This window comes from Apus apus, chromosome 6, assembly GCF_020740795.1.
Source record: "Apus apus isolate bApuApu2 chromosome 6, bApuApu2.pri.cur, whole genome shotgun sequence".
Lineage (NCBI taxonomy): Eukaryota > Metazoa > Chordata > Aves > Apodiformes > Apodidae > Apus > Apus apus.
The window spans coordinates 1147430-1165727 of record NC_067287.1 but is presented as its reverse complement, the minus strand read 5'-3'; the positions used below and the strand labels follow the sequence as shown (position 1 = coordinate 1165727).

At 49.3% G+C, this 18298-nt stretch overlaps 1 protein-coding gene across 1 annotated transcript in view; it reads left to right on the top strand.

The window, feature by feature from the left end:
* The window catches only part of KCNJ3 (potassium inwardly rectifying channel subfamily J member 3), a 43502-nt gene that overhangs the window by 4082 nt on the left and 21122 nt on the right, over positions 1-18298 (top strand). Inside the window, exon 2 of the mRNA XM_051623541.1 lies at positions 1786-2002. Within this exon, the coding sequence (XP_051479501.1) occupies positions 1786-2002 (217 nt within the window). The remainder of the gene's footprint in view (positions 1-1785; positions 2003-18298) is intronic.

Here is an 18298-nt window from a genome sequence, read left to right as displayed (position 1 = left end):
TTTAAAGGACTGCCCCAAACCATCAGCCTTTATAACAAAGCCCCGTGCCTGCCAGCCCTAATTGCATTTTCTTGGCTCTCTGAGGTCACAGTTTTCCTCTGTCCCAAAGCCAAACTGGGTGGGGGGTCTTGGTGTCCTCAGAATGACCGTGCCCCCCAGAAAGGGGCCAGCCTTCACCTCCCCTGTGGCTGTAACACCTCTGTAGAGGGGTGGGATGGCTGAAGGGAGCAGCTCCTCCCTAGAGCCTCTCCTTGCCCTGCTGACGTGGGTGCTTTGGTGCTTTCCTGGTGGTTTTGCCTTTTTGCTGGAAAGGAGACTTCTCTCTACAGCAAGAACAAACAAAGCCCCGCAGGCAGGATGTTTATGCAGATGTGCTCTAGATGTTTCTTGGCTCTGATGTCGTTCTCCTTAGCAGCACAGGGTGTGCTGGGATGGGGTAGCACAGGCTGGTGTGATCAGGCTGCATTTTCACCCACCAACATTCACACACGTTTCTTCGCCAAAACTTCAGGGCAGTGAAACATGTGACTGTTTGTTTGGGATTAGATCCCCTCCAGAGCCAGCCACTCTTCAGGGAAAATTGTAAAAATAGAAACCAAATCCCAAGCAAGGCACATAATCCAGTTTTCTGTCTGCTGCTTTTTTTGCCTTTGGCTCCCAAATACTTCTGGCCCCCATGTCCTGGGGGCTCAGCTGCACTGGTGTCCCACACACCCTGGGGGCCCCTGGCATCCTCCCCTATTCCCACAGCTGCCAGCACCAGGTGTTCTACTGGGAACACGGAGCTGGGAGCCACTGGTGTCCCTCATAGGAGCACTGATGGTCTGGAGGTGACAGCTGTGCTGGTCCCTGTCCCATGGGACATGTTGGCCCCTGCCCACCCCAGTTAGATACATGGAGCTGCAGGTCTGACTAGCAAGGAGAATGGGAACAGGAAAAGTTAGAGGAAAGATTGTGCTGCTTCCTGCAAGCCTCATCATGCTCCTGCTAAAAAACAAAACCAAAAATCCCATTTTAACTCGGTGGCATTGCTCAGTGTGGGGTGTTGCACCTCAGCTAAGGATGTGGGGAAGGGTGGAAATGCCTCCCAGGTGGTGATTTAACCCTGGGGTTTGGCTGCGAGTGATGAGTGCAGCAGCTTGTCAAGCTGCTTCTGAAAATCTGGGCAGCAAATAACAGAAGGTTCTATAGTACAGGCAGTGACCAGGAAGGGCTGTATGGGATGCTCTGTTCCTGCCCACCTGTAACACGGGGAGAAGGAATGAGAAGCAGGGAGGGAGCTCTGGGCAGGTGGCAGAGCTCCTGCTGGGGGAGGGATGTGAGGTGCAGCCAGCCCGAGCCCTGGCCTCGAGGTTTCAGCTCCAGGTGGCATCTCATGGACTTGTTTTGCCACTGTTGAACTGGGGGGTGGAATGTCCCAGCAGCCAGCTCTGCCGAAAGCAGTAACAACAGGGGTGGTGGTCGTGGCGGCTGGTGTCCTCCCAGGGCTGCTCTGTTGGGTGGGCTGTGGCTGCACTGAGGTGGCTGTTGGTGATAATTCAGCCCTGCCCTGCACCCCCAGCCCTGCCCTGCACCCCCAGCCCTGCCTCCCACCCACTTCATGGCCACAGGGCTGGGCCAGGGTTTGCCTCGGGTGCTGCTGGGTGCTGGCAGGGGTGCAGGATGCTGTTGGGATGCTGTTGGGGTGCCGTTGGGGATGCTGTTGGGATACTGTCATGATGCCTCGATGGTGGCTGCTCCAGGGTGACGTTTGTCTCTCTGTCTCTCCCCCCACTGCCTGCCCAGTCCCGGCAGACCCCAGAGGGCGAGTTCCTCCCGCTCGATCAGCTGGAGCTGGACGTGGGTTTCAGCACAGGGGCTGACCAGCTCTTCCTCGTGTCCCCCCTCACCATCTGCCACGTGATAGATGCCAAGAGCCCCTTCTACGACCTCTCCCAGCGCAGCATGCAGACCGAGCAGTTTGAGATCGTCGTCATCCTGGAGGGCATCGTGGAGACAACGGGTGAGTAGGGGAAGCAAATCCCCCGCCAAGCACACGTCACCCTGCAGGTCTCACCCCCCCTCTGCATTCAGAAAGTTGGGGGCTTCAGGTCACCCTGCCATCCAACAGCCCGGGCACGTTTTGCAAATGCTTGGAGACAGCCAGAGTCATGTTTTCCTACAGAGTGGAAATGTCGGAGGGGTTTCAGCAGTGTGTCTCTTACCAAGGTGATGCACCTCAGGGAGGCTGGGGGCTGCAGGGGGGGGATCCTCCCTGGTATTTCCAGAAAAAAAAAACAACCCTGATTTTTTCAGAAAAGCTCCCCACGGAGCTGGCTCCTGCAAGGCTTTCTGCCATGCAGACCAGAGAACTCCAGGTTGTCTTGTCTTTTTCCTAGCAGAACTGTTTTAAAACACAAACAATCGAAGAGAAGGCATTTTGTAAATTACTCTTTAGAATTTCAAAACAAAGTGGTGTGTTTTTATACTTTGGAGTTTATTTTTGTCAATATTTCAGACTTAGGCATTATACATAGAACAACAACAACAACAAAAAGGTGGTATTTCCTGGATCTGTAAAGCCTAACTCAGATAAACTTGCAAATTTTGTGACCTAGTTTTATAAGATGAGATGAATATTGCGCAAAATAGAACAAAATGTGCTCTATCTTGATAGAACATGGAGGGATGAAGGGGTTTTGAAGTTAAAAAATAATCTTTAAAATGTGAATAAATGAGAAGCGAGGAGAGTACAGAGCTGGAGGGCAGCTGGACTGGAGGAGAACCAGTATCAGTGATGGTGAGAGCGTGTAAGATGGAGGTGCCACAGGTGATGGTGAGGAGGAGAAGGTCTTTGTGGCACTGCCTTTGGCACATGTCCTGGGGATTTATTATGAGCTGCAGCACTTCTCCTGATGGTTCCCAGCAAGTAGCTTTTGCTGGACCTGGCTCAGTTTAGGAACACAAGAGCAGGTGGGAGGGAAGGGGCAGTCTCACCTGAAGGATCCTTTTTCTTTTAAAGAAGAGGGAGGACGGACACTTAGTAGGTCTTAAACTTGCAGAAAGGCAGGACTCTTCTCTCATAAGAATCATTAAGATTGGAAGGGACCTTAAAGATCATCAAGTTCCAACCCCCCTGCCATGAGCAGGGAACCACTAGACCAGGCTGCACAAAACCTTATCCAGCCTGGCCTTAAAAACTTCCAGGGATGGGGCATCAACAGTCTCCCTGGGCAACCTGTTCCAGTTTCTTCACCCTTATAGTGAAGAATTTCTTCCTAATACCTCACCTAAATATCCCCTCTCTCAGTTTAAAACCATTACCCCTTGTCCTATCATTGTCTTTTCTGATGAAAAGCCCCTCCCCAGCTTTCCTGGAGCCCCTTCAGGCACTGGAAGGTGCTCTAAGGTCTCCCTGGAGCCTTCTCTTCTCCAGGCTGAACACCCCAACTCAACTCTCCCAGCCTGTCTTCATAGCAGAGCTGCTCCAGCCCTTGGATCATCTTGGTGGCCCTTCTCTGGACCCTCTCCAACAGCTCCATGTCTTTCTTGTGCTGAGGGCTCCAGAGCTGGACACAGAGCTCCAGGTGGGGTGTCAGCAGAGCAGAGCAGGGGGGCAGAATCCCCTCCCTGGCCCTGCTGGCCACACTTCTGTTGATGCAGTGCTCTCCATCCTGGTGCTCTCCTGGCAGGTTATTTCTTACGGTTTCCACCTGCCATTCACTTTGAAGCCCAAACACACTTGGCAAGGCAGAGGTCTTGCTCTGGGAACAAGTGATCCGTGCACACAAATGGGTGCAGGTTGTGTTTGCCAATGTACATTCTATCTCAGGAAAACGGGGGAGGTTTCATAGGGGATGTGTACCTTGTTGTCTCTGCAGAGGTGAAAGGGGTTTAATTCAGAGGCAGTTTTCTGAGAAGCTGAGGCTGATGCTGTGGAGTGTGAGCGCTGGGGCTGGGCTGGCTGGAGGTCAGGAGCTCATCACTCCCAGGACAGGGTGTGCAAAACAGGTGTCCTCTCCTTCCTTGGAAGGAGGTGTCCCTACCAGTGGAAGGAGGGTTGGAATTGGATGGTTTCAAGGTCCCTTTCCAACCCAAACCATTCTGTAAGACTGTGATTCTTTGTGGAAATAATATGTTGTAGAAATCTTCCATCTAAGCTACCTTAACTTAGGATTTTCATCAGACAGCCCACAGCTACCCTGGGTCAGATGCAATAATTAGAAGGGGGTTGTTAGAAATACTACAAAACAACTTGCAGCTTGCTCTGTTGGCTGCTTTGCAGGTTAAGCTGGTCTGTGCTTTCTTCCTCCTCAGTGTAAGGTGGTTCCCTGCCCTTGCTGCAGCGTGTCCGTGGTGCCAGGGGTGCAGTGCAAGTCTGAAGTGTCTGCTGGCCTGGAGAGAGCAGAAGGAACTCGCAGGTGTTTGGAAACCAGGGTCCTGGTTTTGGTTAGGTGGAAAAGTGAGGCTTGGCTTTTCCTGTCGGAAAAGTCAGCGAGTGGGTCATATGTTTGGGAAGGCTTTTCCAGTTAATTTTAATGGTGTGTGGCTGGACAGGGGGTGCTGCCCCTGTGCCCCTGTGCTGCTGTGCCCCTGTGCCCCTGTGCTGCTGTGCCCCCGTGCTGCTGCAGGCCAGGGCACCTGACAGAGCATCTCCTGGGAAACCTTCCTGGGAGCTACTTTTCAAGTTTCACTTTGGACTCCAGCTCTGATGATTCCCCCTGGAAGTGGTGGTTTCCCTCGGATGCCTTCCTTCCCCAGCGGGGAGGTGTGGGCTGAGCAGAGGAGCAGTTTTAGGAGAAACACTCCCTTGGTGCTCACTGTGCTGCTTGGCTTCCGTGCCACGTCTCCTGATGTGACAGCCAGTTCAGAGGAGCTGATAAAATAACACACGGTCATTCAGCAACCATATAATACAGCCTATTTGCTAAAGCTGCTGTCTGATTGTCTGTGTTTTTGTTTTTGTTTTTTTCTTAAATTGACTTGAAGAGCATCAATACCATGGAGATAAATTGTTTTCTTACCCACCCCAGAAATGCAGCACAGAGGAATCACCCTGTTTGCTCCCCTCTCCATGTCCCTGCAGCAGAGCAGCCCCTGCCTGGGCTGCCCCAGGGTCTGGCCCCAGCTCTTGCTAGTGGTGATTTGTAGCTTATTTAACAGGAAGGGCTTTGACATTCATCAAAGTTCCTCAGCTTTAAAGGGGGAGCTGGTGCTTTCAGCCTATTCTTCTGGTGGGTTTTTCAAGTAAATTATTTTCTGTGGCTGCCTGAGAGGGGCTGGGAAATAGTGCTCAGATCTGCACTGTCCTGTGGAACCAGCCCAGTTGCTCCTGTGCCTCCCCTGGGTCCTGAGAAGATCTGCTGGCCCCTGCAGCAGGAATTAGCAGAGCAGGCAAAGAGTGATAAACAACACAAATATTTCTTGCACGGTGTCCTCTCAGCACTGCTTTTCTTCTGTCTGTATTGACATGACAGAAGTGGCCTTTAGCCTGGAACTGAAGGAGGCAGAAATACCTGTGAAAAATACGTGCAGGCTTTTGGTTCAGCAGAGGGGAAATGAGAGAGAATTGAAGTCCCTGGAAGGATCAGTGGGGTGGGTTCCTGGCTCTTGGAGTGCTGCAACCTTGAGCTGTTCTATGAATCATGACTTCCAAATGTCTTTAGCAGTGGTGTTGCATTTCTGCATTGATGTGGGGCCACGGGGAGACATGTCACCTCGGGCAGTGACACCAGCAGAGCCCAGGGAAGGGTCAGTTACCTGAAGGATCCTGGTGGCTTTGCCATTTCCCGTGTTATTCCTGCTCCAGTCCTTTGGTGTCGCTGCCTGGTGCGGGTCAGGGCGCAAGTGTCTTAAAAATTACAAAGAATAATAATGCATATTAAGTATTTCTCCCCCTGCTATAGCACTTGTATTTATAATAAATAAGGATTTAGGCATTCTAATAGCATTTGGTTTGAGTCAGCCCTGCCTTCTGAGAAGGACTTACAGCCTCTTGGTGTCCTGGTGCAGGTGCTTCTGAAGACCTTTTTTTTTTCCCTTTGGCTGTTTTTGCTTTAATCAGTTGACTTTTGATATGCAGTGTAACCAAGGGATTTAGAGAATGAGTAAATATATACAATAAACCCTGTTCTGACTGTCTGCCGGGACAGTGAAGATTTTTTTGAGAAGTCTAATGAGTTGTTTAAGCAGGATCTTCTTGCTTATAAATCCCACTTGGCTGATTAAAATCACCATTCCCGATGCCTTCTCTCATTAAGTCATATCAAAATGGTTTCTCGTAGATGCCTCCCAACTTGATTAAGTTTATTTAGTGCCTCATCACTGAAATTTTAATTTCTGGAAATGTAAACATTTCTTTAGGCTTTCCTTACCCCTCTTAATTACAGCTGTCAGGTTGTTTAGGTAACAACATGTGGGAAGTGGGAAGCGACCCCAGTGCGCCCCTGGAGGGAAGGACCCCAGGGTCTGCAGAGCCTGGCTCCCCTGCCCTTCCCAGAGGGAATGTGGCCTTTTCCAGCCAGCCCTTTCTTGTAGGAAACAGAAGCAAATATGTCAGCAGACAGAGGGGTTTTTAGATCATGGCCATGGATGCTGTAGGTGCCTGTGGGTGGCTCTGGGCTCTCCTCCCTACCTCCTGCCTGACCTGCTCAGACTCCTGCCTGGGGGGGGCTCTGGGATCATCCTAATGCCAGATCCTAGGAGCTTCCCTTGGGATCACGGGAAGATGCTCACACTGGCTCCAGGATCTTCCCAGTGCCAGAGCCCAGGAGCTTCTCCTGGGATCACAGGAGGATGCTCACACTGGCTCCAGGGTTGGGTGTGTTTCCAGTTGTTGGAGTGTCAGGCAGCGACGGGAGTTTCACAGCTGAGATGTTCAGATGGCTTTTCAGAACTGAGAGATGGTTGTGATTCATAAGGGTAATTGCTAATCATTAAGGATTATTTTTGATATATTTCCAACCCCTCCATTATTATGATAACATATAATTTTGAAGAACACTCAAGGCGTTTATTTTCAAAGCCTGTTGTCCTGCTTGCACATTGTTGTGATGGAGAATTTCAAGCTCCTTTGTCAGCAAACCTTCCTGGTGATGTTCGTGGGGAGAACAAGTTTTGACTCTTAGGCTGGATTCCCCTTCTGGGGCTTTGCCTCTGCATCCATCCTGTTGTAGGATCCTGTGACTTGCTGATAAGCTGCTGAAATCACTTTAAAAAAATGAACAATTAATAAGAACCTGGAATGTGCAGAACCCTGGCAGGAATGGGAAGTTCATCCATTTTTCTAAGCTCATTAAATGCTACTTTGGAAACCTTTTATCATCATTTTCTGATTAAAGAAATCAAACAGCCTGCCAGGCTTCTTAATTAAATAAACAGAGATGGAATCAAAGGCCTTTTCCACTGATTTTACTTTAGGAAACGTGAGCAGTTTGAATTATGAAACTGTGGGTCTCTACAGGAAGGATTCTCTCAGAAACAGATACGTGGGAATGATTTCAAAACTGAAACAACTTGAGTGAGCAAAGAGAACTGTAATTCAAATCTGAAAGCTAATGTGATGTACATAATTTCTATGGCTGTGGAAAAATGTGTTACTTGGGCATCATTCTCAATGTCTCTGGGCTTCAGAGCAGCCCCAGTGGAAATTTAGTGGCTTTAAAAGTGGAGCATAAAATCCATTTATTCTGTTTCTATCTTATGATTTGGATTTTGGGGTTTTTGTGCAGATGTGGGCCAGATGTTGTGGGCAGAGGACAAAAGAGAGGGGAAAATACTCTGGAGTTAACGGAGGAGCTAACCAGAATCCAAACTTTGCACCACTGGGTAGTTGGTAGGATTCATAAGTTATGTCTTGTTCTTCCTCTCGCTCTCCTTCACTGTCTCAAAGTAGTTTTTGTGACCAGACCTTGGTGTTCGTCAGGGATCATCAATCTCACTGTATTGACAGGGCAGAAAATTGGATTGAGAGGTAGAGCCAGGAGCTCAAGGTCCAGAGGAGACTCTTGCATTACTCCAGCATTGATGGCTCCTTGCTGGCTTGTCTGTGTGAGGATGGCATGAAGCTGCTGGTGGCTTTGGTGGAGTGTGCACCTGCGTGTGTGTCCTGGACTTGTCATGGTCTCTGGCAAGGGCTGAGGGAAGTCCTCATCTTCTGCATTGGTGGGAGGGTACTGGGGGCTGAGGGAGCCCAAGCCAGGTTTCACCAGGAGTAACTTGATGGCTTAATTATCTTAGAAATCATCTTTCTGAACCACTTCTCCGTAAAGTATCACAGATTCACAGATGGTTGAGGTTGGCAGGGACCTCTGGAGGTCATCTGGTCCAGCCCCCTTGCTCCAGCAGAGCCACCTACACCTGGCTGCCCAGAACCATGTCCAGATGGCTTCTGAATATCCCCAAGGAGGGAGACTCCACTGCACTTGTAGTGCTGAGCCAGCAGGAAGGTGTGTTAGGTGGGAAGGTGACAGGGAGAGGGCAGCCCAGCAGGTCTGCAGCATGAAAGGGGCTTTTTCCTGATTTTTTTTTTTTTTTTCCAAGCAAAACCTAAACGTGATAAAATAGCCATTTAAAATCCTGTGGTCTTAGCAGTTCAGAAATTCCTTTTCCAGTGCTGCCACTACATCGAATCTATGAGGGGGGGAAAAACCCCCGGGTAGGTTGGTGGTGCAGCAGACGTGTTTGTCAGCGTCAAAGGGAGGATGTGCTGAAACTGGGAGTTCCTGCATCCCTCTGCCCCTCCTGCCACTGCTGCTCAGGTGCAGCACAGCCAGAGGGCTCAGCCGGGCCAAAAGCTGAGAAAAAAGCATATATTTTTTTGAAATGCTAATGAAAGACTGAAGGTTCAGGGGAAAAGTGCAAGGTGTGCTAGCTGTGAGGAGGTGGATGTGGGAGGGAGCAGTGCTGGGAGCTGCGTCCCTCCTGGAGCAGCATGTCCCTCCTCCTTCTCCAGGCAGCAATTCCCCAGAGAGCTGAAGTCCTCTGCAAAAAGCCTTCCTGGTTCCTTCTCCTTTTTTCCCCTTAGATCTCTTTGGAGATACAGGAGAGGAAAACAATAGCGGTTTGAGTCTGGAGCTCTGCAGTCACTCTGCTTCCACCATGTATAATCTGAATAAGGGGTGATTCATCACAAGTCATGTCTTGGCAATAAAATCCTTGTTCCTGCTTAATCAAACAGCTCCCATCCTCCTTGAAGGAGCCTTCCTGTGCTGATGCTGTGCTGGCACCGACGGGCCCTGTGCCATCAGCCTACACATCTAGTTCAATTTTTACCCTCAGTAAGTATTGCAGGGCTGAGCAGGAGAGAGTAATCTCTGGGGGAGTGACATGTGCAACCATCTGGAAAACTCAGGAGCACTAAAACTTGATCTGTGCTATAGATCTGCACCGTGCCTCCAGGAAATCAAACAAGCTTAACAGGAAAAATATGACTACCCAGTTCCCCAGGAGCGTGGAAGCTCCATCCCTCCTGCAGCTGGAGCCCTGTGGGTTTGGTGCTGGGGGTGCTGGGGGTCAGGATCTCCCTAGTGGGGCTGGAGGATGGTGTCAGCACACTCTGAGCCCCTGGCAGGTGGGAGCTGGTGAGGAAAGGAATTTTTTTCCAGGAGCTAAAGGTGCATGGTGGATGCGTGGGGTGTTTGCTCTCTGGTGCTGCAGTGCTGAGCAGGGAATGCTTGGCTCCTGGAGACCCAGCAGTGGGCAGGGATGTGGGGATGCTGCAGGCAGAGATGGACCCAAATTGCTCCTCTCTTGAGAGATTCACACACCAGTAGGAAGACTCCACACTGCTCAGATTGGGCTATTTCTCTCCTTTTTTTTTTAATTTTTTTTTTTTTTCAGTTAAGCAGAAAATGGAGATCTTAATTTTACTCTTGTCATCTTCCCACCACTGCCTCTCCCAGGTTGTATGAATGATTTAGTGATTTTTCCTGTTTCTGGGCAGGAAAAAGCTTTGGCTCCAATAGCCCTGGTACTGGAGTCACGAGGATGCTGTTGGGGATCCACGAGAAGACCAGCTTAAAGACCTGTCCCAACCCATGTGCATGTGTGGGTTGTACCAGGGTCTGAATCTGAGTCACCATGAACCTGAGGGACATTTTCTTTGCCCAGATCTGGCAGAGGGACACAGCACATCCTAAATAAGAAGGTTCCTGCAAAGTAGTTTGAACAAAGAATGAGAATCTTCCTCTGAGGGTGGCTGATTGCCATTCACTTGCATCATTTGGCCCTTGCTTGCAGCCTTCTAGCTGATGACAATGGTCTGACTACTTTGTGGGGTGTTTTCCCGTGGTTTGAAGTTGGCCTGGTGGGCTGTGGCAGATCAGCAAAAAGATTTCATGATGCCAAATGGTGAAGAGCAAAGCAAAGGGTGAAATACTGTTCCTGGGAAAGGCTGGCAGCTGATAGCCAGCTGGATGGAGCCCCTCTAGCTTGACTTCACTTTGGGAACCAGACTCATGAGTGCTGCAGAGATGCAAACCAAGGCCATTGAGCTGTTGGTCCTTTGCCCTGTGCCCTTTTTTCACCTAAGGAGAATTTCTCACATTTTCAAACTTTAAAAATTCCTTGTGCCTTTTCATGACTTGGAAACCTGGGAGAGTCACTGCTGAGCATCAGCCTCCTTCAGTCTGCAGGTGTCTTTTTTCTTGCTGTTAGATCTTGCTTGTTACCAAACCAAGGGTTTTATCCTTTTCTTCTCTCTCCTGGGAATTCAGCTCTGGAGACACAAAGTGCTCATTGCTGAGCACTCTCTCTCTTATCATTCCCACCCTTCTGTGTGTCAGGGGGTACACACAGCCCTTTGGGGTAACTCGGGTGAGCCCACGCCGTGTGCCCCCTCTCCCAGCCCCTTGGCAGCCTCTGTTGCATCATTTGTAGGATTTTCCTAAATCCAGCACTTGTGCAATGCCAATAAATCATCTGCCCCGGGGGGGCATCGTGGGGGATTTGTGTGTCCTCACTGCATGGAGTTTCCTTGGGATTTTTGCAGCCAACAGGTGCTTTTACCAGCCAGGTAGCAATTTTATTCTGAGCATGTTAGAAGGACATGATGGGGGAAGGGGGGAAAGAGGGAGTTTGAACTTCCCACACTTCAGATGTGGCTGAGATTTCTTGCAGGGTCCATTACCATTTATTACTGGGAAGAGCAATAAGGGAATTTTCATTTTGATATTAATACTCTTCAGGAGTTTCCAGGATGCATCTGAACTGTCAAAGATTTCCATGTGTTCCCAAGAAGAAAATAAGTGGTCATTCCCAGTGTTCCTTGGTTATTAACAAAGACTTTCCATTCTCTAACTTTTGCTTAACCACTTTTTAGACTTGTTAAAAATTTTATAGGTATTTTATTCTGTATTGAAATCACCGTGGTGACAATATTCCACAATCCCTCCCAAGGCTGTTGATGACATAAAGGCACCAGGATGAGTTTCGGCTCCTAGAGAGTCTCCTGATACTCTTTTTGTGCTTATCACGTCATTTTTGTTGGCTGGCACTGGGCCAGATCGTAGGGTGATAATGCAGTATCATAACTGTAGTATATAAATATTTATTAGTAGAAGTATCTAAGTATAGTGGAGGAGCTGACCTGCACAGCCTCTCACCAAGAAGGCTTTGTTAGTTATGTCAGGGATGTGAGTTGAAATCTGGAGTGCAGAGAAAACCAGTCCTGGTAAAGATCCCCTGGTTCACCACCATGGTAGGAATGCTTTGGGAATGCTCCTGGGAAGGTCTCTCTTTCATGAGGCAGAGAAATGCATTTTCTTTCTCCATTCCCCTTGCTGCAGCCCAGTCTCTTAAGACTTGTTCTGTTCAAAGTTTTTCTTTCTGAGAGAAAGCCATGCCTGTGGGGCAGGGAAGGAGTGTCCTGGCATTGCCCCCTTTTTCTGAAGGACCCCCCAGCTGTTTTCACCATGGGTGGAATGTCTTGGGGAAGGCATCAAATAAACTTGCAAGACGTGGGTGAATGCTTTAAAATAACTCATTTGAGTACCAGTAAGAATTCAGCTTCCAGCACTAAGCAGGAAAAAGATGAGTGGTGCCAACAGAAGGCAGTTGTGTAGCAGATGGTTCTTGAAGTCACCTCTCCAAGCACATGGATAATGCACCTTGTGTAAAGCATTCCATGGTGTACTCTGGGTATGTCCCTAGATTCCTGCTTTAAGGAGAGAGAGGTGATTTGGTGGGAAAATATACGGTTGGTATCTAAAGTTTGTTTCATTGTGGGGAAGAAATAATTGAACAAGTGGCAGCATTTCACCCTCTTTGAACTCAGCCTCAGTCCTCCCAACTTGGGCTCTTAAATGAAGAGCAGCAAGAAAGGGATGTGGGTCTCTCCCTGTGGGAAGGATGGAGAGAAGAGTCCTCTGGCATGCTGGAGGAAGGAAAGGCAGAACCATATGAGAAGGCAGGTACAATGAAATTAAACCCATTAAGCTTACTTAGGATAAAGAATCATCTGCTGATTCTGCATTTTCTTGTTCAGGGACTTGCTTGTCTTTGTGGCTGTTGAGGACCAGGGAGCAGAGCCTGATCTTTCCTGGGTCTGCAGCTCCTGCAGGCTCTGGTCCCCAGGGTGCTATGGAGCTGCAGGGGGGGCTGGGGCAGCTCTGCTTTACAGACACTATTTTATCTATTGTATTGAAGTCTTAGCCATTATTTTTATGTGGCAACCAATTTCCTCTCCTTAGTTAACGTGTCAGAGCAGCCAGTGATGCAGACTTCCTCTGGGTGGTTTTCCTGAATAAATTATTAATGGTGGTGTCAGTATCTTTTGTCAGCAGCCAATTGATACCTCTGACGTATTATTTATTTATTGTTTAAACAATATGCATCAGGATACCTGCCTCTGGCGGGTGTTCTGGCTGCCTAAAACCTGGAAGAAATGCCCAGCTGTCTTCTCCATGGATACCTGCTCCTTTCCCTGGATACCTTTATGCTCACTAGTCTTTATTGAGAGCACTACACAATGGGGTTTTTTTTACTAAGTATTCCAGCTCCCAGCAGTTCCCTCCCAGGTGGTTCCTCATGCACTTGCTCTCCTGAGGAATCATGAATTGCAATCCAAGAAAAAAAACACATCAAACATTCTGCCAGCCTGAGAAGGGGCCCCTTCTGATGTCATTTCTGTGTTCTGAGGGCTGAAGGACACTTAGGTTTTTCTAAAGAGCTTCTCTGGAGTTTGTTTCCTCTGCAATAATGGGATTTACTGGGCTGTTCAGGTGGGCTGAGATGTGTCAGGGACTTGGAGAAGATGCAGAGCCCACCTGGGTGGTGCTGAGTCCAGGGCTTGTTCTGCCTTCAGCTGCAGATGCTGTTTGGGGCAGAGCTCTGCCCAGAAGAAACCTCAAGGCAGAGATTGCTTGTCCGGCCAAAACTGGTCAGTATCCAGCAAAAAGTGAGTGTAGGTGAAATCTTACCAGTTGCACTACAAGAAGTGGGGGTGCCCCAGGTCTGCTGAAAATGGGAGCCTGCAGACCTGGGGGGATGTGGTGCCCTCAGCATCTCTCACTGGGGCTGTTTTCAAGAATCAATCATGGAATCATAGCATGCCTGGTTGGAAGGGACCTCAAGGATCATCTGGTCCAACCTTCCTTGGCAAAAGCACAGTCTAGACAAAAGGGCCCAGCTCATCAAACTGGGGGTTCACCTGTGAAGGAAGAACCTCAGCACGTTGCTTTTTTCTTGGGTCAAGCCTAGGTGAGATTTAAGCTAAAGAGGAGGCCTGTTCTGGCTGTGTGTGCTGACCAGGTAAGTGCTTGGATCTGACCTGTTCCTGGTGTATCACCTACCAGGGAGAGAATGAGTTCAGGGCAGGCTGGATTAATGGGGATGCAGGGAATTTGTCTGTGTGCGTTACCACAGCATCAGGAGGAGATGCTGGGGATCCCGGGAACAGCTTCCCCATCCAACTGCATTATTTATCTCAGCTTTGTTGTCTTGTTTTACTTACTTAGTACTCCCTGTAGGTCTTCAGCATGGTACTTGTGCAGCAGATGAATAAATCATACAACTGGCTGCACAGCAAGCTCAGCCCTTCTGGTGTGTGGAGCCTGGCGAGTGCAGCCTGAAGCTGGGCTGCTCGGTGGGAAGGCTGATGGGATGGGATCCCAAGAGCAAGGGCAGCTTGCTGGTTGGCACTGGGTGGTTCCTAACCTGGTTTGAGGTGAGGAGCTTCCATTCCTGTTGGGAGTTCTGCTTATTCACCAACCCCTTCCTCCCTGGCTGCCTTGGCTTTCATTCTCTGCTTCCTGTTCTTTCTAACTTTCCAGGCAATTAGCTCCTAAGGCTGGAGTTTTTCATGCCTCATCTTTCCCTGGAGGAAAATATATTTTGGCAAGGTGGTAGACCCAAAAAGAAAAAGTTTGCATTTTGTGGCTTAGGCATCCAGGGTGCCCAGCTGCAGGTTCCTGGCTGGCACAGGCAGCTCTTGGTAGGCAGAAAGGCAGCAAAGGAGGGAGAATTCACATTGCTAAAGGAAGAGTTTTTCTTAATCTGACCTGATTTCAATCTCCTGTCACGTCTGACTTGCTAAAGAGTTTCTCCATTGCCTGAGGATCCCTAAATACTGAGAGATGTTTCTTATCGTGAAGCACAATTTCCACTGTATTTCAGTGGCAAGATGTTCAGGAGCTCACGGGATCAGGGCTTCATCTCAGAAGCTCCAGTTTCTGAGTCTCAGAAGTCTCAGTTTTCTTAAAAAAAAAAAAAAGTCTGATATCTACCAGTTAATTTCTCAGTGAAAGCCTGGAAGAGCCTTGCCTGCTGCTTGATGCTCAGTGTCTACAGGGTAGATGCCTTTTGATAGGAGTTATTGGTTTGGATTACTTATGTAATATAAATGGAAGAGATGAGATATCATGTGGCACCTTTGTGTGCTCTGCTCGGGTACCAGTGCGTGTAGCTGCTGGGCAGGTATTTATTAAGGGGCTTTATGCAGTATATTGATTTTTGAGAGCTAAGTACTCAATGTGCCAAGCAACTGGGGAGGTGATGCATGATTGTAGGGGCTTCCAAGGGGTCTTTGATGGTCATACTGTAACTGCTGCTGCATTCAAAACCATCAATAAGTACAATAACTGTGTAACTGATGGGCTGGTAGGTGCCTGCTCTGACTTTTCCAGCTAAGTGCAGCCATTGGAAGAGCTGTGACTTTATCTCAAAGATACTAAATTGCTCTTCTTGTTTATTAGCAAAAGTCAACGTTCGTGCCTCGTCGGGGACTTTGGGAATGCAGCTGGGATCTGCTCATCATGGCTGAAAAACTGTTTTGTGTCTCTGCTGTGTTCCCTTGGCTGCTCCTGCATGCTTTTCCAGTGATGCTCCTTGCACATCCCTCCTTACCTTGGGAGCCGGTGGCAGGTTCTCCTTCAGGCCCTGCTCTTCCTTGAGCCCCAAAGTGTGGACTGTGGGAGGAGCTGTGGGGGTTGTGTCCTGCAGTCTGGTATGCACCTCACTGGTGTGCTGGAAAGGACATGTCTCCAGCCATGGTGATTTGGTGCTAAAATACTGCGGGACAGAGGAAAGGTCAGAATGTTGGGGTGTCCCTACCCCATCCTTTGGGTTGTACGACTTGCTTTTATTTCCTGTTACCAGCCCTCAGAGATCTCACTGTCCGGGTCTGTCCTGTGAAGCCTTGGATTGGTGCTGCTGAGCTTTTCTTTGCCAGGAGAGTCTGGACTTCATGTCTGAACTGTGGGTGCCAGTGGGACACGGGATAACCAGGCACGTTATCAGCATTTGGTGTGTTGGGAAGCTCTGCAGTCGTGTAAGGACACAAAACTCAGTGCCAAGGTCTTGGCATCTTTGTCACGCCACAGTTCTTTCAGTCTGTTGTTTTCTTACAAAACCTTAGCACAAAGAATCCTACGGAATCTTTGGAAGGAAGAGAAGGAATCTCTAACAACAGAAGACAACTGGTAGGGCACGTACATGGAGCAAGTCCAGGAGCTGAACAGAGTACAGATGATTTCCAGCCTGGGAATCTGCCATGGGCTCACATTGGTAACTGAACCAGCTACAATCCTCCAGTCAGTGCCTCTCTGGATAAATCAACTGCAGAGACTGTTTTACTCTTGGGGGCAGAGCTGTTTGTTTCTTTTGGGGTTCTTTGTTCTGCCAGCACCAAATGTGCTTGGAAAACCTGGATATTGACAGAAAGTCAAAGCCTGGGCATGATTAAGGCAAAAAACCCAACGCATAAAAATTGAACTTGAGATGAATTAAATATCACTTGCAATTCCAGGAACGTGTGTGTTGGTGGCAGGACATCAATCAGGAGGTGTGAGGTGTGCACTAAGACTTTTGCAGCCTGGTGTAAGCACAGGGAACACCCACAGGGATGCAGATCCCCAGGACACTACTGTTTCCCTCCCCCCAGCACCCTTGGGGTCCCTGCCCACGGGCACAAAGATGTCGGGTCCTGCTCGGGGGGGGATGGGAAATGCACCTAAATGTACCAGGAGCTAATGGGGTGCTGATTAGCAAGGGGTTTTGGGGCTCTTTTTGTACATGATCTGCACTCAGCCCTGCCCCTGCAGGGCAAGCAGGGCTTCTGCCAGCTTAAAAGCAATTAACAAATAATGACCTGTGCTTGAGCCAAGCAAGTGATGTAAAAAGCCTACTTACCTATTGAAAAAGGCAATGGTTTAGAAAAGTAATCACCTTCTAAAGTCCTGCATCCTGGTGGGGTCTCCTGCCCAGAGCTGGGGTACTTGCTTTTTGGGGAAAGCAATGGGGCAGGGATGTTGCTGCTGGTCCTGGCTGCTGTGGGAGGTGGGTCTGCCTCCTTCCCACAGGCAGAGAATGGGTTTTACGGAACATTATGGAGCAAATTCTCTACAACTACCTGAGTGAGGTTGTAGTCTGGTGGGGTCGGGCTCTTCTCCCAGGCAACCAGTGACAGGATGAGAGGGCCTGGCCTGAAGCTGCTCCAGGGGAGGTTAAATTGGATATCAGGAAGCACTTCCTGATGGAAAGGGTGATCAGACACTGGGATGGGCTGCCCAGGGAAGCGGTGGAGGCACCGTCCCTGGAGGTGCTCAGGGAAAGGCTGGAGGTGGCACTTGGTGCCATGGTCTGGAGATGTGGTGGTGTTGGTCATAGGCTGGACTTGATGATCTTAAAGGTTTTTTCCAGCCTCAATAATTCTGTGATTGTGTGATTTGTGGGACAAGATGCTGAGGGGTCCCAGGAGTTGGGCATCCAATACCAGCTGGGAATCGCCATGTGTTTAATTTGAGCAGGCCTGAAGAAAGGTGAGACAGAACTGCATAAACAAGGGTCGTAGAAGTGAGGTGGCCTCTCGACACAGCAATTTTTCTGGCAGGGTTTCCTCTGCTCCTCATTAAGGTATTGATCTGTGTCTGCAGTGGGATCATTCAGGATGAAGCTGGGTGCTCCCATCTCCTGCATGAATCACCGAGGACACGGCGTGACTAATTGTTTGTGATTAAGGACACGTGTACACTGCCCTATCCAGCCAGCCTGTGCTGAGCCCTGTCAATCTTCCTGCTGTCCACGGCCACCAGCCCTATCTCAGTTTTGCATTGGGAAGTGGCTCCTTCAGCAGAGCCACCAGGCTTCCCCTCCCTGCTGCCGTGTTTTGAACATTGGGTGGATTTGGGATTCTGGTGGAATTTGGCTTCTGGAATGCTTTGGGGGCCAGAGTATCTAAGAGTCAGAACAACTTTTAAGGTTAAAAGTATGGCTTCAGAGCATAGGAAGGTGCAAGGGTAATACAGCTGGCACCTGGATGCAGCTGTGAATCGGTAGCGTGCTGCTTTGTGCATGGAATTTGTTTCCCTTTCCAGGTGAAGATCCACAGAGCAGCATTCCTGGCCCCCCCACCCCCCCTGGAGGGCCGTCCCCATTGCTCCCTGAGCTCCAGTTCCAGCTCCCACATTAGAAACTGCCTTTCCAGCAGGTTCACAGCTGCAGTGATGAATGCTGTAGCAGCCCTGGAGGTGCAGGATCTCTAACTTAGGAATCATCACCCCAGGTGAGGGGCCAGGATTGGTCCCCAGGTGTCCAGCTGCAGGGAGCCTGTGCAGCCACGGCCACCCCCAGGCTCTGGCTCTGTTAGAAAAAGGTTTGTGGAAAGTGAACTATTTTTGCTCTGTGTTTTGTTATTCCTGTGGCTAAGGGTATGACAGAGAGAGCTTAAATTTAAAGTACTCCCATTTTCCAGCCATGACTGACCAGCCACAGAGGGGTGGATGTCACAGCAGATTCTTCCCAGTCCCTGCTGTGTCTTTAGGCACAGAATATCCAAAGGAGGGGTTGGTTGAGGGTGCCCTGGGGCCATGGAGCAGTTAATCAT